This window comes from Phocoena phocoena, chromosome 7, assembly GCF_963924675.1.
Source record: "Phocoena phocoena chromosome 7, mPhoPho1.1, whole genome shotgun sequence".
Taxonomy (NCBI): Eukaryota; Metazoa; Chordata; class Mammalia; order Artiodactyla; family Phocoenidae; genus Phocoena; species Phocoena phocoena.
In genome coordinates this window covers 106,908,774-106,934,598 of record NC_089225.1, presented here as the reverse complement: position 1 = coordinate 106,934,598, position 25,825 = coordinate 106,908,774, and the positions used below count along the sequence as shown (strand labels likewise).

The 25,825-nt window shown below is 48.8% G+C and overlaps 1 protein-coding gene and 1 pseudogene across 3 annotated transcripts in view; both read right to left on the bottom strand.

Moving 5' to 3' along the window:
• The window catches only part of ARMC9 (armadillo repeat containing 9), a 119,736-nt gene extending 101,891 nt beyond the window's left edge, over positions 1-17,845 (bottom strand). For 2 of the 3 annotated variants that reach the window (XM_065881219.1, XM_065881218.1), the window contains exons 1-4: positions 9,811-9,861; positions 8,115-8,240; positions 4,811-4,981; positions 3,029-3,184 (exon numbers count right to left, since the gene is read on the bottom strand). In XM_065881219.1, the coding sequence (XP_065737291.1) occupies positions 3,029-3,184; positions 4,811-4,981; positions 8,115-8,240; positions 9,811-9,861 (504 nt within the window). Of the gene's footprint in view, positions 1-3,028; positions 3,185-4,810; positions 4,982-8,114; positions 8,241-9,810; positions 9,899-17,760 lie in introns of those variants that run through there. The other variant, XM_065881216.1, reaches the window with a different exon arrangement.
• Positions 3,647-3,744, bottom strand: LOC136126230 (U6 spliceosomal RNA; annotated as a pseudogene).
• Positions 17,846-25,825: the final 7,980 nt, after the last annotated feature.

Sequence of the window (25,825 nt, the reverse complement as noted above, 5' to 3'; positions counted from 1 at the left end):
CTTTCTCAGGACAATTTTTCTGAGTCTTCAGACAAAAGTATCCGCCACCTAAACCAACAAGTTCCCCTAGAAAGAAGCTCTGCCACTAAAAACTCATGTCCACTTACCTCTGAGATCCTGCCCCATCTCCCCCAGATCTGCCCATCCTTCCCTATTTCTCCCCCCAGCTCTAATCCTCATCCACGCCTCCCACGCCACCCCATCAGTCCCTCCAGTGTGTTGTCTGACCCTTTGAAAAAACACTGCCAGAAAAGCAGAAAAGTCTGATATTTTAAAAAGATTTTGTAATTCCCCAACACAGCATGATGACTTCATTTCTCATGTGTCTGTTGTGGGTTGAATTGTGCCCCCTAAAAAGACATGTTGAAGCCCTAATCTCCTCAGAATGTGAGGCCAGGGGAACGGGGACATTGCAGATGGAATTAGCTATTAGTGTAAGCTCTTAATCCAATATGACTGCTGTCCTTATAAGAAGAAGGGAATTTAGACACAGACACAGAGAGAAGATGGCCACGTAAAGACAGAGCAGAGATCTGGAATTATTCAACCACAAGCCAATAGACACCTGAGGCTACCAGAAGCTGGAAAAGGCAAGGAAGCATCTTCCCCTAGAAGCTTCGGAGAGTGCACGCCCCTGCCAATACCCTGATTTCAGACTTCCGGCCTCCTAAACTGTGGGACAATAAATTTCTGTTCTAAACCACCCGGTCTGTGGTCCTTTGCTATAGCAGCTGCAGGAAACTTATAGCGTGCTCCAGCTCAAGGCTCTCTGTGCTCAACCATATAGAAAAGAATCTCAGGAAAGGTCTGCTAGATTGGCCAACATAAACGAAGACATCTTAAAAAACAAAACAAAATAAAATATGTGGGTATCCCTAGACACACTACAGTGAAATTATACAATCTTAAAGGCCAGAGAAAAAAGACAGACCACGTACAAAGGAACAGCAATTAGACTGACGGCCAACTTCAAAATTGCAACAGTGGGAGCCAGGAGATGAAATAAAAATACCTTCAATGTCCCAAAAGAAAGTAACTGTCGGTTCCAATAAGGACGTTAAAAAGAAAAAAAAAAAAGAAAGCAACTGTTGGGACTTCCTGGCAGTCCAGTGGTTAAGACTCTGCACTCCCACTGCAAGGGGCACGGGTTCAATCCCTGGTAGGGGAATTAAGGTCCCACATGCCGCGTGGCCAAAAAAAAAAAAAAGAAGAAAAGAAAAGAACTGTAAACCTAGTATTTTAACCCTATCTGAGAAAGCAATAAAGATGTTTTCAGACAAACAAGAACTGAAAGAAGGGATCCTCAACTAAAGGAGATTTTAAAGGAATGTATTTAAGGTAGAGGAGAAAATGATCCCAGATGGAAGGTCCTCAGCGCAAGATGGAGTGGTAAGCAAACATACTGGCAAACCTAAAGATAAATCTATACACATACTGACTGCATAAAATAATAAAAATTTCAAATTTGTGGGGTTAAAGTATATAACTAAAATATTTGATAATAATAGCACGTAAGTTGGGAAGGAGATAAATGAGGTTAATGTATTCTAAGGTCCTTGTAATGGTCAGGAAGAGAATAAAGACATTAACTTTAGATTTTATTATGTACACTGAAGTATCTGTGATGACCACCGAAAGAATATATTTAGAGAGTAGGGCTTCCCTGGTGGCGCAGTGGTTGAGAGTCTGCCTGCCGATGCAGGGGACATGGGTTCGTACCCCGGTCTGGGAAGATCCCACATGCCGCGGAGCAGCTGGGCCCGTGAGCCATGGCCGCTGAGCCTGCGCGTCTGGAGCCTGTGCTCCACAACGGGAGAGGCCACAACAGTGAGAGGCCCGCATACCGCCAAAAAAAAAAAAAAAAAAAAAATAGAGAGTAGCAAAAGGAAAGAAAATGGAATAAAATGACTCTCCATGAACACTGATGGTCTCTAAATTCCTGAACTCTGAAGAACTTGGCCTCTGCCTTGGAACATCAGACCTGCTGCGGCCTCAGAGGGACCCTTCCCTGACGCTGCCGGCACATCCTCACCGTGATCTAAGCTGTAGCCACGCTGCCATGTCATAATTCTCATAAACAGAAGCCTTGACTGTGAGAACTTTCACAACTTTCTAACCGTTTTATATTTTCAACCTTCTAGGAGAAGACGGTAAAACTAAATTTGGACTGACCAAAGAAACAAGCACAGAATTCAACTGTGCTACTATACAACAATCCGGCTTTGATGAGCTCAGTCAAGGACCTGACCTTCAGTTTAGCAGCTACTATTCAGGAGTAATGAAATTTGTTTTACTGAATTATAGCAGAAACTGAAATGTACTGAGCTTGGAAGAACTGCATCCGTCGTTCAATGGCAGGGGAGTAAGCACGATACAGATTCTTGGAAACAGTGTGAGATCTTTAGAAAAAGTATCTCGTTATATCAAAACATTTGTCTCTAAATACCTTTCAATAAACCTCTCAGTGGGACATACTAATTTTAGTAAGTCAACAAAAATTACCTTAATAGGTAAATCTTATTCATAAATATTATTCTAAAATGTCAACTAAAATGAAGTATAACAATTAAAAGAGCTATAGGCAAATAGTCTGATGGTAATATAGTACACAATCAGGTAACCAAATATATACCAAGTAAGTGAGAATTTTAACACAAATCAAAATCTTCATAGCCAGTGATTGTGTAAAGCAGCCTAGTTTCTTTTCAGGCTACTAATTTTCATCGTAATTGAATAAGTTATTGTTTCAATACCGCAGAAGTATACACAGAATGATTTAAGAGGTTAGTATATTTTAAAATATTTTGTCAGTCTGGGTTAACAAGTCTTGGTGCAACAACAAAAAAGCACACTTTATAGCACAAGAAAAGTTTGTTAAAGCAAACTACCTGTACATTCTTTTAAAAAACAACATAACATAAGCAAATTTTAGCCTTTTTACAGCATCATTCAGAAAGCACCAACGTATACAAGGTGAGACTGCCATGCTGCCCAGGATCTGAGACAAGGTTCGGAGGTGGTCACTTACCTGGAAAAGCTCTTTAAATGAGGGGTGGACCATGGGATTGGGAACAAAAGGCAGGGCATAGAAAGGGAGAAACTCCGTGGTCTGGCTCAGCGCTGCCCCTTTGGTCTCCAGGTAGGTTTTGAAATAAGAAATCCTTTCATCCAGTTCCTCTTTGTCCTGCGAGGAAGGGAGGATGCTCTTTTGAGATCTCCTGCTTGACGCCAGCTCACCTGTTCACCTGTCCTCTCTCCGAGGCTCCTTCAGTTCCAGCCACGTCGCTGGCATCCTCCCCGTCTGGCCCAGCCTGCGTGCCGTCACCAGTCATCCTAACATCACCCCTATTTCGCCCCTTCGTGAAACTGTCAGGAATAGCAGAGAACTAGATATATGATACACACAGTTCAAATGCTGCCTTTTCAATCTATCGTTACCATTTTCTCATATCCTTAAGATTCTTCATAAACATCATTCTTAATGGCAGGACGAAACCTCATCTCTTGGGTCTATCATAATTTATTTAGCCAATTCCCCCATTATTAGATATGTACATTGTTTTCATAGCTCAGATCTCAGAAATAACCATTTGTCTGCATTGCTGTGATTTCCTTTCGAGAGGTTTTTAAGGGTGAAGTTACTGTTTTTAACATGGAACGCTTCAGGAATTTGCATGTCATCCTTGCGCAGGGCCATGCTAATCTTCTCTGTGTCGTTCCAATTTTTTTTTTTTTTTAGTATATGTGCTGCCGAAGAGAGCACTTAAAGGTGAATAGTTTTTTGAAATGGAAGTTTTCCATATCATCGTTCCTTTCCTTTATTAGGCTAACTAAGAAGTGATCCCGCCTGCTTTCGCTGCTTCCAGGTGTAATCCCAGGCAAGTCGGGTCCCCCGCCAGGGTTTCCATTTTCTCCTGGGCCTCAATGAGAAGGTCCACCCTGGCCTCGCCTGTTACGTCCCTCACAGCCTCATACACAGGCCAATTCTTCTCATCAGTGCATCTCACTTCACCTACACCATGAAGCCCACCGGACTTAAAAAATTTATTGATCTTTTTATCTTACAGAAAAATGGAAAAATTAGAAAATAAAAATAAATGCTAAGAAAATGAAAAGTCTCCCACAACGGCACCCACAGGAGTCCTATCTTAAGGAACAGCATTCCAAGAATGGCTACCACAATGTGCTGTAAAGCTGCTCCTCTACCACTGAGCCTTCCTGTGGCCCCCTGACATTTGATAAGTTAGCACAGGTCCTGGGGGCAGTAGCCAAGGCGTGGAGGAGCCACGAAACAAATGTGCGTGGTCCGATGTCAGCCTGGCCTGCTCCCCTTCTGTCATTCTCTCCGTGCCCCAGGGTTCACCTGCAGAGAAGTTTGCAGCTGCTCCCCTCTCCCCTTCGCAGCTCCAGTCCCACACCTGCAGGAAAAGACTGCAGAAGCTAAATTCAACTTAGCACTCATGAACTTTCACAGACGGGCATACCATTTTCCCACTGTTTAAGCTTAAATTTATCTTCTAATATATGGTCGAAAATGTGGTCTAAACACGTATTTTCTTAGACATACGTGTCGAGGTATTCAGGAAAATGATGTAGCTTTCATTACAGAAGTGATTAACTTTCCATGCAAATTAGAAAATAAACTGCTGGGAATGAGATAGAAAATCATTCATCAGGATGTAAGACACCTACTCCTTAGAAGCAATATGATAAAATGGCCACAAAACTAAATTAATCCTCATTTGCAAAACATAACACATTCTCCTTTAACACACCATTTGGACCAACCCACGCCATAAGGTGAACCTACAGGTCTCCCTGTGGAGTGTTTCAGAAGATAGATGGCAAAATGGATGTGTAGGTAGAATTCCAACTTCTGGGCGAGGGAGTCGCCAGCCCGGATGGAACTGGGAATGTGCCCCTCCCACAAATCGAAGAACACCTTCTGGTCTCCACTGTCAAACGCAGCAAGGAGGTCCTTCTGTGGAGAAGACATCAGAGTGAAGCCTGGTCATAGGGGTGCCCCTTCTCTCAACACCCCGAATCCTCACACCCTCCCACTACCTTGGATACCGGTATACTCCATCGTTTCAGTGTGAGCAAAATTAAGTCTCCTTTTCAGAGGTAAGGGATAGGAAAATAGAGACCCAGAGGGCTTCAAACTGCCTAGGCTGAGATTCCTACAGACCGACCCTGGATTTCCACTGCTCTGCAACATCAAATCTGAGCATTCTAAAGAACAGACACAACATTTAAGGTCTCTGAGATGGAAGGAATCAGGCATAGGCCAAAGATCGAGCCCAGAGACTCATAGGCAAGTGAATACACTGAGGTCGCCCTTTGGACTTGCTGACCCACTGCACGCAACTGATGAGAACAGGCTAGACCCAGAGCCCAGCCAGACCTCAGTGGAACAACCTCATACCTATGGCAAGTTGCTGACACCACAACTGCCAAGTCCCTGAGCGCCTGGGAGCTCAGCCACACGGAACAGTCGATCCCAGGCCTGGGAGGTGGGTGCTGTCACGTGCCCGCTGTTGCTAGAAGCATGTCTGGTGGAGAGGGCAGTGTGGGAAGCAACCATAGAGCCCAACACATGCAGGTAGTGACTGCCCGGGCCCTCCCGTTCCAGGAACAAGGAAGCCTGGGCTGGAGATGGAGGAGGGCGCACAGGCCCAGCACCAACCCGACCTCAGAGCTGTGCCAGTCTGACTATGTGGGGCAGAGACAGCTTCCCGACTCGCCATGCAATAGCTGAAACAGAATTCTGGAGAAAGGTGGTGGCAGTTCCCATGTCACCTGTCTCACAGGAAAAATGACAACTGGTCCATCACAAACAGCTGCTGCGTAATTTTGCAGATTTAGGTATAAGGCAGAATCACAAGGACTTCCTGCGACTCATATTGTCTTCCTTTTTGTATCAAATGCCCAAGATCCTCAGACCTACATTTTGTGCTCAGCTGCAAAAGCTTTTCTTGGAGTGCATTTTCTATAGAATCACCAGTTCCCCAACCCATCGCCACCACTATTTACCACCATTATTTGGTCATTGTTCTTTTATACTTTTTTTAATGGTTTTACATTTTTTCTGTAAAACCGTCTTTTTTTTTTAAGGTTACACATTCTATTTGTTTATAATCAAACTTTTTAACATTATAAAATAGAAATGTACAGAGAACAATGTTACATTGTTTGGTCATCCTTAAGCCAAAGACATTCACTGATAAGGAATCTTCCACTGTGAATCTTACAAAAATGTTCTCTACGTCACGTGACCGAGAACAACTGTCTCTGAATATTATCTTAGTCTGGAAGGGATTGGCATACATTTGAAAGAAACTCAGAATGTTTCAAAATAAGCCCTACAGTGAAATTCTACCTCTTCAAAACTGGCCTCTTTCTGTCTCTCAGCCCTGGAAACAGCGAAGGACAGCTGGTCAGCAATTGCAGGCAGGGCGGGTAGCAAAGTAAAGCAGAGGCAGCTAAGCACCGCCACCGCTGGAAGAGCCTGGGGGAACCTGGCCAGAGGCTCCCCTTTTCTTGTCACTGACTGATGCAAAGGTGGAGGGGAGCCTCCCAAGGGTGTGCTGCTGGGGCCCGGCCCCGCCCCAGGCTCACCTCAGCTGAGCTCTGAGCGAACCCCGCGAGCCACTCTGGGGAGGACTGTCCTGCGAGAGGTCCAGTGACTGTGTGAATGAGGTGACCGCAGACTCTCGTGCGTATTTTAAAGCTTGGAGTCAAGGTACTTTCTTAACATGGCTTGGCAAAGGAAGTCTATGCGTCCAATGGCCCATCTACACTTTATTCTAAACTCTACCTTTGTAGACCTGGGACTACAAACCTTGGCTGTGCCATTATGCTCCCAATTTATGAATCATATTCTGTACCTGGAATGGTCCCTGCCTTTAAAGTAATATCTACATATAGAGCAATCCAGTGTTACAACTCATAGGGTCACAAAAGATTAACTTCTCAGATATAAACAATGATCACAGCCAGCATTATGAAGATCAGGAAATTTACATACCGCCAATAATCACCTATAAACACACACACACACACACACACACACACACACATTCTTACACAACTGTGCTTAGGGAAACTCTCCCTTTGCTGGGTGCCAACTTCACAAATGTCCCTAAGGCACCGCTCCAGGTATTATTGTTTGGGAAATCTGTAATGGCAGGACACAGCTGTTCATTGAATGAGCAGAAAAGACAGGCTTCTCACTGTCAGAAAGTTTCAAGGTCTTTCAAGTTAAGTACAGCCTCTGTTTCCATGTCTAATAATGACTAGATTCTTGTTTCACGTTCTGAAAAGTTTGCTCCAGGCTTGGGAGCGATCATCAGGCTGCCCGATGCATCACTGACAGAAGAAGTGGTGGCAGCTCAGAATCCAGGTGCGTGAGGACTGGAGGGGCACTGGGTCGGGGGAACAGATAAATTTATTAAAATAATAAAATCACGCAAAGCTGAAATACGCTGCCCCAGGAAACGGTATGTTCTCTTGTCACTGGATGTATTCACGGTGAATCAATCACTTACCTAGAATGTTACAGATGGGGTGGAGCATCAAATAATGGTTGAAATGAGGACTTTTAAGATCCTGTCTAACCCTGAGAGTTGAGGACTACGTAATACCTGCCCTTTGCAGCCCACTGCCACAGGCTCACCGCTGCCCAGGCCTTGCTTTGGAAGGATGCTGCCTTGCATATGGCTCTCGCTCCCTACCCGCTCCGACCTCCCCGAACTAGAAGGCAAGCACCATGAGGGCAGAGATTTCGCTTTGCTTTGTTCATTGCTGTGTCTCCAGTACCTGGAATTCATAACCTAAAACTCCTCAGAATGGGGACCACATTAGTCTTAGTTTCTAAGCATCGCACGGTTTCTTCTTGCCAAGAAATGTATGTGAAAGATCTTATGTTGCCACCCGTTTCCTAGGATACAGAGATTTGAAAATGACATTACTCATTTATCCGTAAACATCTGCACAGTCTAAGAGTCACTGTGCCCAGGTCCCCAGAAATATTCCAACATTCTCTAATGGCAGCATTTCTTACAAATCTGGAGCATCTTGATTACCTATGGAAATCAAGAAAAGTAAAATGTTACCTGGATTATCGATGATTTGGAGTCCCTTAAAGAGCCACATGCTGACTTGGATAACGGTTTTCCTTTTATTTTGCATTCTTTTGAAAATGTTTTCAAGGTGTCTTCAAATTCGGCAAAATCTAAATACTATTTAAAAAAGCGCATAAATGTATATATATTGCTCTGTTTTAACATCAACAAAGTAACCATCTTTGATGTAATTGTACCAGCTCAATATTATCACAAAATTTATAATGGGGTTAATGAACTGTCATCTTTGGGAGAAGTAATTTGGGATCCAGCTTAGAATTTACTTACTGATATGCACACTAAAAAACTAGAAAGACAGTATCATAGAAAACATTTATTTACAGAAAATAAATTTGTTTTTGGAAGGAAAATGTGAGCTGCATTATAATTTACGTTTTAATTTTGGCCCCGTCGCATGGCTTGCGGGATCTTAGTTCCCCAACCAGGGATCGAACCCATGCCCTCGGCAGTGAAAGTGCAGAGTCTTAACCACTGGGCCACCAGGGAATTCCCTTATTATAATTATTAATAGAAAATAAGATGATATGTGCAGCAGCCTGAAAAAGGCAAAAGTGATCAAAGGACCTGATGGCTTTGGGTCTAAGTAGGTCTCTGGGAATTTGTTACTTGAAACAGAGGGATTAGAGGTAATGCTTGCCCCTAAGAACAAAAGGTAAGTCATTAAAAGATGGGCAAAGTCACCAGCCACCTTCAAGCACTAATGATCCCCGCCCACCCGTCCTGAAACGCCCCCTGCCTTGTGTTAGTGACATGCATTACTTCTACTGCTGCTCTCCACACTTCTCTGCCCTTCTTAACAGTTTGTGTCAGTCGTAACTTTCTGTTTCCACCTCCTCTAACTGTGGCTATTTCTCCAGGCCCTATCCACAACCCTCTGCTGTGACAGCTTTGAAAATTTATTCACGATCACACCAAATTCCAAAGCTGCATTCCCAGGGTGGATGCCGTATCCCTGCTCCACGGCCATGTCTCTCAACGCCTAATGGACAGTTCAACCACACAGTAAAACAGTAGCAACCATTTCTTTAGCACCAACTCCATGCCAGCCCCTGCTAAAGGCAGTAGAGAATACCAAAAAGCACACGGTGTGGGTCTTATCCTTCAAAAGCTTTCAGCGTAGGACACCTAAATGTCCATTAATAGGCAACAAGTTACATGATGATGCGGCCGCTCAGTGAAATGCTCTGCGGCGTTCAGAAGTGTGAGGCAGATCACAGGGAGAGGGTCACACTGTGCTACTGCTGACAGGTGAAAGGCCAGCTGCAGAACAATGCGTGTGGTATCACCATATTTTGTAAAACAAACTACAGTCGCGCGAATACATTTTGAATACTCATAGAAAAATGTCTGGAAAGGTAATATACTAAGCCATTAACAGTGGTCACTGCAGGAGGGCAATTCACTGTTTATGCTTCTATACTGTTTGAATCTGTTACCATGAGCATGTGCTGTCTTTATAACTTTCTTTAAAGGAATTCTAAAAAGCAGCTTTACAATTTCAGTTTAGTTATGAAAGCAAAATATAAATACATGGAAAATTATAAAAAGGAAAACAGATAACTGTAATGTAATGATAGAAACATTACAAGGCATTACAGAATTTCCTGCGTTGTAAAATACAAGTTTTCAAGATCTTTTTCTGTGACCCGTGTTTTGTAAAACATACCTCTTTCACTAGTCCAAGTAATTCTGATTCATGAGCCAGAATGTCCCCCATATTGAACCGTTACTGTTAATTCTCACAGCAAAAATCTCTACAAGGCAAAAACATGAGACAAAGGCTATCATTCCAACTGTCTGTAAAATAACAAAAAGATAGCTGTAGTGGGCAGAATAATGGCCCCCATGTCCTAATCCCCAGAACCTGTGAAAATATTAGGTTGCATAGAAGGGGTGGATTAAGGCTACAGATGGAATTAAGGTTGCTGATCAGCTGACCTTAAAATAGGGAGAGTAGCCTGGATTATCTGGGGGACCCAATATAATCACAGGGGTACTCATCAGGGAAAGAGGGAAGCAGGAAGGTTGGCATCAGAGTGACACAGTGGGAGAAAGACTCAACCCGCTGTTGCTGGCCTTGAAGATGGAGGAAGGGCTGGGAGCCAAGGAATGCGGGCGGCTTCTAGAACCTGCGAAAGGTAATCAACTGATTCTCCTCTGGAGCATCCAGAGAGGAACAAGCCCTGCCAACACCTTGAGTTTAGTCCAGTGAGACCCATTTCAGCCTTCTGACCTCCAGAACTGTAAGACGATAAATCTGTGTTGTTTTAAGCCACTACATTTATGGTAATTTATTACAGTAGCACTAGGAAATACAGTGGCTAAAGTCAAAAGTAATTCTCTCTTCTATGACAACTACTTAAAATGAACGTGATCAAGGACTGGAGGGTGGTATAAATGAGACAGTCAAGGATTGCTGGTGGGAGGGAGGAAGATTATTTTTCTTGAGTTTTCTAACGTGCTATGACATGGTATGTGTAATTCAAACAGTCAAAAGCATAAAGTGTATTTAGAACAAAATAGAGTGTAATGATAAAGTCAATTCATTTACTTTAAGAAAGGATATGCACTAGAATTAGTCTCATGGAAAAAACACAGAGTCACTAATCCCTCGCTCTGCTTCCAAGTAAAAAACATTAAACCCAGAAATAGAGTCACAGATGTAGAAAACAAACTTATGGTTACCAGGAGGGAAAGTGGGGGGACGGATAAACTGGAAGATTGGGATTGATATATACACAATACTATATGTAAAATAGATAACTAATAAGGATCTACTGAATAGCACAGGGAACTCTACTCAATACTCTGTAATGACTTATATGGGAAAAGAATCTAAAAAAAGAGTGGATACATGCATATGTATAACTCATTCACTTTGCTGTACGCCTGAAACTAACACAACACTGTAAATCAACTATACTCCAATAAAAAAATACAAAATAAAAAGTTTCTAAAAAATGCAAAAAGAAATTAAACAGTCACAAAAAGATATCAGGTACTACTTAAAAGAAATCTTTTTTTTTTTTTTTTGCGGTACGCGGGCCTCTCACTGTTGCGGCCTCTCCCGTTGCGAAGTACAGGCTCCGGACGCGCAGGCTCAGCGGCCATGGCACGCGGGATCCTCCCGGACTGGGGCACGAACTCGTGTACCCTGCATCGGCAGGCGGATTCTCAACCACTGCGCCACCAGGGAAGCCCCAAAAGAAACCTTTAATGTCACCCGAAGTCCATAGTCATTCAGCCTTACGCTACCGGAAGAGGTGGTGGTGTGCATTTACACAACTGTTAACACAAGGTTCATACACCAGAGAATTTATTAGGTCAGTTTTTAAAAAATTAAGTGCAAGAATGTCCAACATCTTTTATATTTTCAAAACACTTAAATAAATAAAACATCATGAAATTTTTTAAAGTAAGTCTTTCTTCTCTTCCTGCCACCCCTCCCCAAGGTGTACCCAAAGCAGCCATTCCCTGGACCCCATTCCCAGTCTCCTCCCCGCGGCTGGTTGCCCATAACCTCAGAGGAATTACAAAGCCTGGGCTCTAATGCTAACTCTGCTAGTCACTGGCACCTGATCTGGGGCACATCACTGGAACCTGTTTCTATCTGTAAAATAAAATGGAGAATTTATCAGATCTCTTCTAGTTCTAAGAATGCATGATTTGGGACTTCCCTGGGGGTCCAGTGGTTAAGACTCCACGCTCCCAATGCAGGGGGTCCAGGTTCGATCCCTGGTCAGGGAACAAGATCCCACATGCATGCTGCAACTAAGAGACTAAGAGTTCACGTGCCACAACTAAGGAGCCCTTGAGCCGCAACTAAGAGCCAGTAAAACCAAATAAATAAATAAATATTAAAAAAAAAAAGAATGCGTGATTCTGTAACCTTACATTTTTCTGCCCATAACAGTACATTCAGTTTGAAATATTTGAACACAAGTCCGGAAGACGAAATTTAGAAATCTCCCCCTTTTCATTCTCTCTGTCTCCCCGTCACTGTCTCGTGCCTTTGTCTGTCCCGAGGTCCCTCCACACCACCTCCCATCACCTCCCTCTCCACCTCACTCCAATGTCTAAGCTACAACAAGGGATCTTTCCCCTCCTGTTTTCGACCCTCCCGTGGTTCCACCTCTAGATGAAGGCCAGGCTCCTTCGGTCCAACTCTCATCTCAAAGTCTACACCACTTGGCCTCCAACACTCTTCCTTTTGCTCCATAGGCTTGAGCCACATGGGCCACCGTGCGGTTCCAGCGCACACCCGCTGGACCCGCCCTGCACATGCCTGCCCTCCCTGAGGGCTCTGCTTTCACTGCCCCCTCTGCCTCGTGGCCCCTCCTCCAGGCATCCACGTCCCACTCAGGTCTCTGCTTCAAAGTCACCCCCTCAGAGCCTTGCCCTGACCACCCTCCCTAAGGAGCCAGCCCTCGGTCACTTCCTACCCTTTCTGCTGCTTTACGTTTCTCAGCAGCACTAAGCACCCCCTGACAGGAACATCCTTCCATTAACATATCTGCTCACTGTCGCTCCCACCCCGGGGTACAGATTCCACGAGGAAGACACGCGTTCACTTGGCATCCCCAGTGACTGGACCAGTGCCTGGCACACTGTGGGTGCTCAAAATTACTTATTGAGTGAATGGAAAGAATTTCAGATATGAAGAAAATATGGCAAGGAAGGAGACAGAGCACGGAGGAGAGGGGTCTGGGGACATTTTAGAAAGGGTGGTCTGGGGACTTCCCTGGTGGTTCAGTGGTAAAGAATCTGCCTAACAAGGCAGGGGAGGTGGGCTCAATCCCTGGTCAGAGAAGATCCCACATGCTGCAGAGCAACTAAGCCCATGCGCCACAACTGCCGAGCCTGCGCTCTAGAGCCAGCGAGCCACAACTACTGAGCCCGTGAGCCACAACTACTGAGCCCGTGAGCCACAATTACTGAACCCGCGAACCACAACTACTGAGCCCGCGAGCCACAACTACTGAGCCCGCGTGCCACAACTACTGAGCCCGCGTGCCACAACTACTGAGCCCGCGTGCCACAACTACTGAAGCCCACGTGCTGCAACTACTGAAGACCGTGTGCCTAGAGCCCGTGCTCCACAACAAGAGACGGCACCGCAATGAGAAGCCCGCGCACTGCAACAAGGAGTAGCGCCTGCTCACCGCGACTAGAGAAAGCCCGTGCGCAGCAACACATGCAGCAACGAAGCCCCAATGCAGCCAAAAAAGAAAAAGAAAAAAAAAAGAAAGGGTGGTCAGAGGAGGCCTCTCTGGGAACAGGAGTGGTGAGCAGAGCTGTGAGAGAGCAGGCACTTCCCAGACCTGCGCAGATGGATTTGCAAGTGCTAAGGCTGCGGGTGCTGGGGTAGGGGCGCCCCTAGGGCAGAAGAGTAGGCAGGCTGTGGAGGCAACGAGGTGCCAGGGCCCAGTCCAGTAGGACTCGTGTAGGGGACCGGCCGGGCCGTTAGCCGGGCACAACGGGAGGCCGGGAGGGGGCTGACCCAACCTGGCTCACGTCTTGTAAGGAGCGCCATGTCTGCCAGGCCAAGAAGAGACTGCAGGGCCCTATGAGAGGAAACGGGCGATAAGGGCAGTTCGGACGAGCGGTAGGAACCGTGTGAAGTGTTCTGGTTCCAGGTGTAAAGGCAGAGGTGGCCGGCTGCTGCTGGGCTGGATGTAGCATGTGCGGCGACAAGGTGAAGGGCAACACCTGGGGCCTGCGCAGTTGGGTGAAGAGTAAGCCACTCGCTGATCTGGGGAAACTGGGGAGGGACGGTCTGAGAGCTAAATCAAGAGTTCTGTTCCGGCCCGAAATCTGAGATGCAGAGCAGACATTCAAGTGGGGGCGCTGAGAAGGCTGCTGGAGTGAAGGCAGCAGCGGGAGCCGCGGAGGAGCGTCCGGAAGTCGTCCGCGCAAAGATGGCGGTGAGGCAGATGAGCGCGGTGACTGATGTGACCCCCGCCCCGGGCAGAAAGTGCAGCTGGAGAGGAGGACAGGCCCAGGCTGAGCCCTGGGACCCTCGGTACTGCGGGGTCAGCGAGACGGCAGACTAAGCAAGAACAGAGACAGGTCGTGCTGGGAGACACGACCAGGACACTGTGACACTGGGAGCCCAGTGAAGGTGCTTCCCACGTCAACTGCACCTGCGCGTGGTCAAGGGAGATGAGGACAGGAGAACTAATCCCTGGATTTGGCAAAATGGAGTTTGGCTGTGACCTTGATAAGAGCAGTGAGGACATGTGCCTGACTGGAAAGGGTTAAAGAGAGAAAGGGAAGTAAGGAAGGAGAGACAAAAAGGAAAGGAGAGATGGCAAGGCAGCTGGAAAGAGATGGGAGGTTTTTTTTTTTTAAGAAGGAAGATGTTGTAAGCAGCGTGTTTGTACGTTGATAGGAGTGACCCAGTTAGAGAAGGAAAAGTGGATGAGGCAGGAGAGAGAGGAGATGGTTAAGGAAGCAATGTCCTTGATGCGGCCAGTGTCCAATGAGGGCCGGGCCTCACACAGGCATGGGGACAGGACATCTCCTGACACAGAGGGATGGCAGAGGATATGGGTAGTGACCAAAGAAATGGGCAGATTTAGTGATGAGAAGCAAAACAAGAAACAAGGTCATCAGCTGAGAGCAAGAAGCAAGTTGGTAGTCTGAAAAGAAGGGAAGGTGGGAACAAAATCAACTATGGAAACACAGCAGGATTTCCAGTATTGAGAGTCTGCTTAAGATACATGGACTCGAGGGACTTCCTTGGTGGTCCAGTAGTTAAGAATCTGCCTTCCAATGCAGCGGACATGGGTTTGATCCCTGGTCGGGGAACTAAGATCCGACATGCTGTGGGGCAGGGGTCCCCAACCCCCGGGCCTCAAACCGGTACCAGTCCGTGTCCTGTTAGGAATCGGGCTGCACAGCAACAGGTGAGCGGCAGGCGAGTGAGCGAAGCTTCATCTGCTGTTTCCCACCGCTCCCCGTCGCGTGCATTACCGCCTGAACCATCCCCCACCCCGTCCATGGAAAAACTGTCTTCCACGGACCTGGTCCCTGGTGCCAAAAAGGTTGGGGACCTGCCGTGGGACAACTAAGCCCGCGCTCTGCAGCTACTGAGCCTGCGCACTCTGGAGCCCGCACGCCACAACTAGAGAGTGCGTGCGCCGCAACTACTGAGCCCGCGCGCTCTGGAGCCTGCACGCCACAGCGAAGGACCCCCCTCACCCATGCCGCAACAAAGCTCCTGTGTGCCGCAACTAAGACCCGACACAGCCAAATAGATAAATAATATTAAAAAAAAAAAAAGATACATGGACTTGAATCCCAAACAGAACCAGTCTGCACCATTTTGCACTTTTCTCCAGCCACTTTCAGCTGTCTGAGTTAGGTTAACAGGGTGAGGCTTTTGCAGGAGAGGGGAAAGAGAAAACAAGCATAACAGCGATGGAGCATTGAAGTTAAGCTACGTTAAAGATGGGGGGAGGGAAGGTGCATAAGGGTGTTGTAAGGCAGTGAAAAAGTAATGGGGTCAAAGACCTACTTCAGAGGTCTTTGAAAGATAGAAGGTGGTGCTCAGAGAGCAGGATGAATAGTTCAAATCAAGATTTTGAAGGTGGTGCAGTAATAAAAAGCTCATGACCGCAGAAGTAGGCAAATGAGGAGGATGGAGGAAAAAGATGCCTATAAGTAAGGAGGATGAAGAAACTTCCAGGATTCTGAAACCCCTCAAAATGAAGCAGAGGAGGTGGAGACGTAGACGGTGAGCCAGGCGCTGCAGTCTTCAAGGAAACAACGGTGGTAAAGCCCACGGCATGGACTTCAAAGGTGGGGGGGTAGCGGGTGATGGGGAAGTAGCAATGAGGAGCAAGCAGGACCCCCTGCCTGCCAGTTACACAAGGTGTGAGGAGAAAGACACCTCTGTGTCTGTCTGAGGACCACCCACCTCTCCAGCCTTCCTCTGGACCAACCACCACCCCCTGTCCCTGTTCCTGTCCTGGCTCCATTCTTACTTCCCCATGTGAGGCCCCAGTAATACTGAACTCCTGGCCATTCCTCCTTACAAAATGCTCTTTCATGATTCTGAGCCCTTGGATGTACTCTTCTTCACCTCGTGGGCAAACTTGACACATCATACCGAGTCAGGGCTTGACCTCCTTTACGAAGTCTTCCAGGAACCCCTCTCCTTCCTTCCCCATCAAGGCAATGCTCTCTCCTCTGGGGTACCTCTATATCCTACATTCACTTCTACTGTTATACTTATTACCCTATTTTAAAAGGCAGGCAGCTGTATTTAAATTTTGTATCTCTAGAACCTAGCAGAGTGCCTGGTAGGCACCCAAGACATGTGATAAATAAACGAAGCCCAAGCAGATGGAAAAGCATTTTGAAGGCCCTGGAACAAGAAAACTTTGTTGTTTTGAGAACTCAAGCTCCTTCCTACCTCAGGGCCTTTGCACATATTGTTCTCTCTGCCAGCAACGCTCTTCCCCTTTCTTTTTTCACCTGGCTAAGCCCTGTGCTTATAAACATCACTTCGTCAGAGAAGTTCTTCGTGACCATCTTTTGAATGAGATTCTGCTATGATCATCTGTCAGTGAATGTGAGCCATCATTGGGTATTCTATTACTCTGACGTTCTTAAAAACTACAGAATTTTCTGTACACTTTTATATCATAATAAGTTCACTTATTGAGGGCTTATTGTATGCCATGCAAAACGCTTCGCATTTAATTTTCACAATAAACCTGAATGATGAATATGATTTATATTCTCCTTTTACAGATGAGGCAGCTGAGGCTCAGGGACGTTAAGGTGCTCCCAATAACTCAACTAGTGAGTAACAAAGTGGGAATTTAAATCCAGACTGATATTAACCACTACACAGTATTACCCCAAAGTTTGGACCACCTCAATCAGAATCACCTGGGATGCTTGTGAAATGAAAATTCCTAGCATCACTCTGAACTTACTGAACACAATGCTCAGAAACTGTTTCACACAATCTCTCCCGATGACTTTTATGCACGTTCAGGTTTGAGAACCACGGCTTTACTTTATGCAAAAACTAGAGAAAACTTCTTCAATCACTCTTGAGGACTGCAGTGGCAGCTTCTGATTTCTATATAATAGGGATTTAGGGCCTACGAGCTGGTTGAAAAAGGGGAAGACTATGGGATTTGTCTGGAAGACGAATCTGAATAGGAAGCATCCTGGTTTTGCTTAGATTGGATGAAGTCTGGACTCAACCTGGGTGCCTGGGGAGAGCGGTTAGCTGATGGGAGATAATGGAAGGGATGGATCTAAAAGCCCCAGGCCACCCTCTCGTGCCGCCACTCCCCAGCTGGACGACATGGAGCCCCCTTCACGCTTGGCTCACTGAAGCAAAGATCAGGGACTACTTGTGGGAAGCAGCTGGGCCTGTACTCGGGATATCCAGGCAGCCGCCTCGGGCCCACAGAGTCCAGGACAGCAGTCCAAAAGTGGGGTCATCCGGCAGCGGCTGCTGAGTTGGCGCGTCGGGGTTTTCCTCTGGGGAGATGGCTCAGCAGAGCCTCGGCCCTCTGGCCCATCACCACTCCTCCCCGCCCGGGGACGGCGGGTTCGGGGGTGGCCCGGCCGCGTCGGGGGACGAGCTTACCTGCTGCTCTGACGCGGGCACACGCGCCTACCCTGCCCGGTCGCCCCTTGTCCAGCCGTCGCCCCGGCAACCGCCGCCGCCTGCCTGGCACCACGTGGAGCAGCGCAGCCAATCACCGGACGCGACCTACGCGGAGCATCCTGGGACAAACGGCGGAGCCTAGCGGGCTAAGTCTCCGGGCTTCCAGGCGGCGGAAGTGAAGTCGCGGCTCGCAGTTCCTAGTCCGCTGCGGGTTGCAAGATGCTGGGCGGCGTCACCCGTCCTCCTCTCCACAACTTCTCATTGGTTCTTTTCCACAAATATTGCGCCTGGGGCTTCCCTGGTGGCGCAGTGCTTGAGAGTCCGCCTGCCGATGCAGGGGACACGGGTTCGTGCCCCGGTCCGGGAAGATCCCCCATGCCGTGGAGCGGCTGGGCCCGTGAGCCATGGCCGCTGAGCCTGCGCGTCCGGAGCCTGTGCTCCGCAACGGGAGAGGCCACAACAGTGAGAGGCCCGCGTACCGCAAAAGAAAAAATAAAAATTGCGCCTGGCGTTGTGCCTGGCTCTAGGGATGAGCCCGACCAGGCTGGAAACAAAACCATCAAGAGATTACAGTGTGGTGTGCGCGGAAAAAGATAGGCGTCGTTATTCCCATTTTACAGGAGCGACCCAGGGTCAATTTAGAACCAACAAGGTAGCCCAAGATCTGCCTTAAAGCTCCAGGCACCAGGGTTCCACCCCACTGTAGCAGTTTCCAGGGATTTTAGAGAAACTTTTTTTTCCCCACGTGAAATGTGGGTCTTTAAAAGTGAAACAGGAGCATAAATCATCCCTGTCCTTGCGTGTGGTACCTTTGAACTGAAGTTCACCAGCACTGAAAGAGCACCTGCGAGTCGCCCAACTCTGGGCTGGAGGCTGAGGAGTTGGCTAGAGATGGAGAAAATCTCTCCCTACCCGGCATTGAGGACCAGATCTCCATGTTTCCATCTCCATGCTTCCAAGAAGGTGGAGACCACCAAGGCCAGAGACAGGGAAGAGGGCATGGAGAAGGTAGATATGCTTGCCTTTGAAGAAGCCCTAAGATGGTCTGTGGCCACCTCCCCAGGACCCAGGCCTGCCAGTGCTCTTTTGAGATCTGAGAGTGTTTTCAAAGAAAGGTTGTATTTAGCAGGAAGAGACACACTGTCCAGGTAATATGAATTGAAAATAAACCTCGCCGTTCATAATGATAAAAGTTCACATCTATTGTCAACTCACTGTGTGCCAGGGATTGCCAGACAAAATACAGGACAACCAATTAAGTTTTAATTTCAGATAAGTTTTTAGTTAAGTATATCCCAAATATTGCCTTATTTTATTGTGCATATAGGACATTATAGTTCCTGTATTTTTATTTGATAAATATGGCAACCCTATGAGTGCCCACTTGTATGTAATCCTCACACCACATCTATGAGATGGGTAATATTTTCAGGGGTTTACAGATTAACGATGTTGTACCTTACCTGAGCCCTCTGCTCCTGGGAAACAGTGATGGTTAAGAAATCCCCCCACCCTTTTGTGTTCTGGGAAGGGGCTTACCAAAAAGAACTACCCTTCCTCTTGTGACTTAGATAAGGCTCATCATCCACTCTTCTTCGTGACTCCTGTAAGATTCATGGATGATGCCCTTGTTTACCTGTGACAAGGCCAAACATAGACCTTTCCCCTTTTGCTTGAACCTGCTCACCAGGCCAGACACAGACCTTCCAAATTCCTGTTCTTTGTCTCGTGGTTGATTAACTGAGATAAGAACCGTTTGTGCCCCCCCTGAAACTAGTTAGATACAGAGATAAGCATGTCCTGTTCAGCTAATTGACTGAGATTTCCCCTGATGGCAAAATCAACCCAACTGTAAATCATCCTACTTGTAACCTGTCTAGCCCTCCCTCTATGAGTCCAGGGTAAAACCACCCTGTGGAGACACTCTGATGTCTGACCTGGTTTGCTCTACCTATTGAAATAGCCTGAATAAAATCAACCTGCTTGTCCAGGTTTTGTCTTTGACAAGATGAATAACACAAAGAGCTTAAGAAATTCCTCCAAATTCACATAGCTAGGGAGTGGTAGAACCAGAACTGAACACAAGACCTTGTGCCTTTGAACCCTAGGCTCTTAACTACAATAAAAACCACTCCAGGGAATTCCCTGGTGGTCCAGTGGTTGGGAATCTGCCCTTCCACTGCAGGGGACACGGGTTTCAATCCCTGGCCAGGGAACTAAGATCCCGCGTGCTGCGCAACACTGCCAAAGAAAAAGACAAACAAACCACTCCTGCTTTACTTTCTCTTACAAGTGCATTTGCCTCACGATCAGGATTGGTCACTTACAAGTGCATTTGCCTGAGGAGCAGGATTTGCCCAGCGTCCCATCCCATGACCACAGGGATGGGCATTACAGCCCAATCTGGACCAATATTGCCCCATCCTTCTGACAAGTGATTGGTTCAGTATAGGCATGTGACCCAAGCTGATCCAATGAAAGTCCTTCCCTGGGATTTTTCTGTTGAAGTGTGGTCAGTTCATTGTAAAATGAGACTCCAGGGCAGCCTACTGCCGTGTTCTTCATCTCATGGGAAGGCCTGAGAAAATGAAGCTGTTACCTAGAGAGAGGCAAACAGAGCATGTTGGGGGCATCCGACCCTTGGTCCCAGACTCCTGAGTTCCCTGGAGCAGCCCTCACTCCATCCATTGCGTAAGCACTGCTCCCCCCCAACCCCAGCATTCTTCCAATCAACCATCATTTTCATTTAAACTGGTTCAAATTGAGTTTCTGTCACTTGCAACCAAAAGATGTCTGACTATTACAGACGTAATTTCTATATGTTCTATCAACTGAAAATGGCTTAAAAATTTGTTTCTTGTTAAACAATTTAAGTTTATTTCCAGAGATGTGAGTCACATCACAGCACCCAGTAGTTCTGTGGCCTGGGTGAGGTTGGCAAAAAGATCCAGACCTTCAAATGGCCCTCCCAAAGGGCAAGCACAGAGGGCATGTATGTTGGTTTGAATGGAAGAGTAGATGCTACAGTGACCGAATTTGGTGGTTTTCTCGCAGGTTGACACATCTTGAGGACCAGCAAGGCACAGCTCACAAGGAACCTCTTTAGCTGTACCGCCAACCCTGTCACTAAGCATTTCCTGGCCTCATTGTTGTCTCAGCCTAAGCACCGATCCACTTGCCCCAAACCAACTTTACATTATGACTACTGCTTTCACGGTGAGACCTACATATGGACTTGAGAGGGTGTGTGTGAGACAGGGACAACTGGGCTACTAAATAGTTGGTTAATCGTGATAGTGAAAAGAATAATTCCTGATGATAGAAGATGCACATAGTAACGCTGAATCTCCCTTTTCACCCTTCTCCCCGCCTATATTTAATGTCCCATGAGCTCAGTTGAACCTGAGGTCAAGGGTAAGACATAGAACTCCTTGCTGCCCCTGGATGAAGCCTTTTACTGCTAATAGACATCTGAAGCCAAAAGTGAAACTATGGCTGGTGAGGAGAGAATTTGGGAGGATGACCCACTGGCTTTCCCATGTGTGGTCCCCAGATCAGCTGCCGCAGCAGCATCTGGGAGCTTGTTAGAAATGCACATTCTCAGGCCCCACCCAGACCTGCCGAATCAGAAACTCTGGGTGGGGCCCAGCAATCTAGGCGATTGGGACTGATGGGCGCCCCAAGTGTGAGAGCCGATGGACTTGAAGGTCTCGGGTTGCGCGGGCTCTGGGCGGGAGCGGAAGCGAGCATCCCCCGGGCCCCGGCGCGGCGCGGCGCGGGGAGCTGGGCTCTGCGAGGCCGGATCTGCGCCCGCCGCCCGCCCCGCCCTGGAAGCCGCACAGACGCCGCCCGCCCGCGCGTCCGGCTGGCTGGCGCGGGGACCAGGTGGAGCCGCGATCACCAACGCAGCCGCTCCGCCGAGAGGAAGCAAGCAAGACGCCCACGGAGTTTTCACCCAGTGACCCTAATCTTGGGGGTGGGGGTGGGGGCGTCACTGCAGTGACCTCGGGCCTGGGAAGTATGGGGTCAGCGCGGGGCCTGGTTAGAGCTTAAGACAGCAGCCGTCGGACCTGACCTGGGCTCCGCCCAGGTGGAAGTTCGGCTCCTGCCGGGCCCCAGGCGCACCCGCGCCTCCTTCCGCGGTCATTTCCAGGAACCTGGACTCTGGCTGTGCCAGCCCGGCGGTCAGAGTGCAGAGCGGTTCCCAGAAATCACAGGCGCTCTGGAGCGGAGACAGTCCCCACCCGGGCGGCCCGGGCATCACTGTTTTCCTCCCGCGACCGGCCCCCAGCCCTGACCCCGGGAAGGAAGTCGGGGCAAAGACGCTGGAGCGGCCTGGGGCACAGCAGCGCAGGCCAACGCCACCTTCCCTCATTACAAGCTCTCTGGCCCTGTCCCTTTTCCTCCCGGCCTCAACTCCTTACAGAGTCGCGCCAGGGACGCAGAGGACTCCTTCACGTCCAGTGACAGAAACCTGTCTTGAAACAGCTTCAGCCAAAAGCGACTTTTCCTGGCTCCCATCACAGGGAAGTCAGGCGCAGCCCGCCTCCCTCAGGCAGAGCGGGAAGGAGGACCCCAGCAGTGCCTTCAGTTCTCGGCTTCTGTCTCTCTCCTCTGGGCTCTGCCAGGGGCTCTGTGTGGGGCGGGGACTGGAAGCCAGCTCTCCCCGTGGCGGGACCTGTGACCTGGGCCCGGGAGCAGCGAGCGGCGGCCTGGGCGGAGAGGCAGGGATGACGAGCCAAGCCCTGTGGGAGCGCTCTCCCTGGAGTCTGGGGCCCAAGGGTCTGGTTCCCCTCTCTCCTGGGGCCTGGCTGCACCCTGTCCTTGACTCTTTAAAATGGCTTTGTGTGTATAAGATGAAGGCTGCTTCCGTGCTGAGCATGTTCGAGTTGATGACCCACAGGGAAGAGTCTGGACTCCCACAGGCTCCCTGGGCAGGGCTGGCTGCCTCCCAGCCTCCCTGCCCGCGGGCGTGGGGCGGAGCTCCCTAGCATGGAGGAGGGAAGAGGGGACACAGACACTGCCTCAGCGTCCAGCTCGGTGACCTCCTCCTCCTTCCCGCTGGGACAGGGGAGTGGCCTCATCCTCCTCTGTATGGGTCCCAGCAGGGCCTGCCAAGATCCTTGGGGGAGGTGCTAAAGTAGGCAGAGATGTTGGAGCAGCTACAGTGTGGCGGCATCTTGTCCAGGCTCAGAAGTTTCTGGTAAATGGAGCTAAGGCAACCCCCGCCCCCCGCCCTGAGTATTTGCTTTGAGGAGGGGCTGAGAAGCTGTCCAGGAAAAATGATATGAACTCTGTCCATCCCTAGGGTTCAGGCAAATATGGCCCAGCTGAGAACCTGTGATAGTCCTGATGGAGGTCAACCTGCAGGGGTAGAGGTCAGCCTGCAGGAGCTGAGCACATCCAGGAAGGAACGGGAGGGGCAGTATCATCAAACTCTGCAACGATCTGAGGCTTGGCCAGCTGGCCAGCTCTTAGCAACAGCATCCCATCTCAGAGTCACAGATCTTTGGGACTGCAGTGACCATAGGCCATATAGGACCATAGGGATCACATGAGAAAACTGGAGAGTGAGAGAAGTCCATGGGAGGGGGACCTCCGCTGTGAGGTGAGCCTCCATCCACCCCTTTGAGCTCCCGGGCTGGGAAGCCAGAGCCACTTAGAGGTAGCAGCACCTTTGCGCTGGGCCTCTTGGCCAGTGGGGACAGAGGAGGAGACGCTCTGAAGGTTTCCTAGCTGGGCTGTGAGTGGTGAAGCCCAAAAATCAAGGCCAGGCTGGGAGGGTGACGGGTGCCGTTTGTATGGAGATGATGGAAATTTCTTTCTCCAGATTTTCTCGTAGGCTGAGCACTGGATTTGTTTGGAAGAAATATTTGGATAAGTCCTTTGGGGTAAGCATGGGTGAGGAGCAGATGAGAACCCAAGGTCTCAGTGCTCTGCCTTCCAAGGGGGCTGGGTGCTAGCCCCTGGGTGCTGGCTAACCCACCGCTGCCTCCAGGGGTCACCCTTGATGGTGGTGCACCATGGTGGCCCTGCTCCCCAGCGTCCAGGCCTTGCTTTGAACCCCAAAGCCCTTGCGTCTAAGCTATCCAGGTCTTTGGAAAGCCAGGTCTCGGGCCAGGCCAGCTGTGGCCACACAATCGTGCAGGCAGGCCTTTTGCTGTTCCCCCCAGCAGTGCCGAACCTAGCACACAGGTGTGGGCAAGGAGCCAAGACAAGGGACAGTTTTCTATCATCCTGGACCCAAGAGCCCTCAGGACCCTGGTATGCCTGCCTCCCATTTTCTAGAACCATCTGTCCTATGGAAATGTGTGTGTACCTGTCTGGAGGAAGTAACAGGGGCTGTAGACAGGTAACATTCTTTACTTGCCCTTGAAAGTCTGGCTCAGTCCAGATCCTCTGATCGGAGGTCTCGGGGGCAGGGGGCATGGGGCAGCCCAAGCCCTCTCGGGGGGCGGTGGGGGGCTCTGGGAGCCCCCTCCCCTCCAGGAAGCTGTGAGAGCTACAGGCCCCTGCCAGAGGAGAGCCCATTTATATCCTCTGCCTGCTCAGCCCTCACATGGCCTTATGGGGTAGAGGCTGCACAGAGGCCTGGCCCGCTGGGAAAAGCAGGCGGGGGGCCTCAGGGTCGCTCTCCGTGGAGGCTGCGCCGTCGCCCTGGGTGTTGAGTCTCCACCTTCTCAGGCTCCCCCTTCCATCACATGCTTTGTAATATCCTCTTTCCTATCCTAAAATGAAATTCCCAGCTAATATAACCCCCTCACCCACCTGATTTTAAAATAATCATGATAACGCAATTTATTAAAAAACAATGTATTTTTCCATATGTAAGCACTTGGGCCACTACACGGGAAGAAGAAAGCAGTCTGATGCACGTGGCCTCAGGCAGCTGCCCCTGCAGACTGGCGCAGGGGTGCGATGGTGGCGACTGGGTAGTTCAAAAGGATGAGCAGCTCTTAGTAAAGTTCTGGACCAGACCGAGCCACGCGCGGCAAGATGTCCAGCATGGTGGGCTCCCACCAGGAATGCCCGTTGGGTTCCCCAGTCATTGTGGGAACTAAAAATGCCTCCACCCTACCGATGTGGGAAATGCCTCCCTTCCAGGGGCAGTTATGCCTCACTCCTGAGAACTGCAGCTTCAGGCTGTGAGGGCGGAGGGGAGATGAACGTGAATCCACCAAGCCCAGACCCAGGAGCTAATAACCCCGTGTGGGGAGAGGTAAGGGACACAGTGAGGACAAACACAGGTATAATTCACGGTCACCACTTGGTGTCTCTGACTTCGTTCCCTCTGCTGCTGGAGGACATGACACCATCAGGCTCCAGCAAAAAGCTTGATATCCCTACCCTCACTTCGTCATCGTCAGTGACCAAGTTGTTCAATTTGGCCTAAAATTTCTCTCAGATCCATGTTCTTCTCTTTATTGCTTCTGCCTCCTGCTTCGCTCAAGCCTCATCTCCCTGGTGGAAGACTGCAGTGGTTTCCTCTGACTCCCCCCACCCCCCGCCACCAATTCAATCACCTCATCTGTCCCCTAGTACACCCTCTGTGTTAATTTGCTAGGGCTGCCATACAAAATACTAGACACCGGGTGGCTTAAACAGCAGAATTTTACTTTATTACAGTTCTGGAGGCTGGAAACCCAAGATCAAGTGTTGGCAGGTTTGGTTTCTTCTGAGGCCTCTCTCTGCAGCTTGCAGATGGCCTCCCTCTTGCTCTGTCCTTCCATGGTTGCCCCTTGGTCTGTGTGTTGTCTGTCTTGTGAGGACACTAGTCATAGGATTAGGGCCCACCCATATGATTTCATCTTAACTACCTCTTGACAGGCCCTATCTCCATATACAGTCATATTCTGAGGTACTGGAGGTTAGGATTTCACTATATGAACTTTGAGGGGACACAGTTTAGCCCGTCACACCTCTCTTTAACGGTTCTTCTTGAAGTAGTCTTTTGGTATCAAATGCCAGAAATTCAACTCTAGGTGCCTTGTGTTTTGCTTAAAAAAAGAGGAGAGCTTGTCACTCATGGAACTTCATAGTCTGG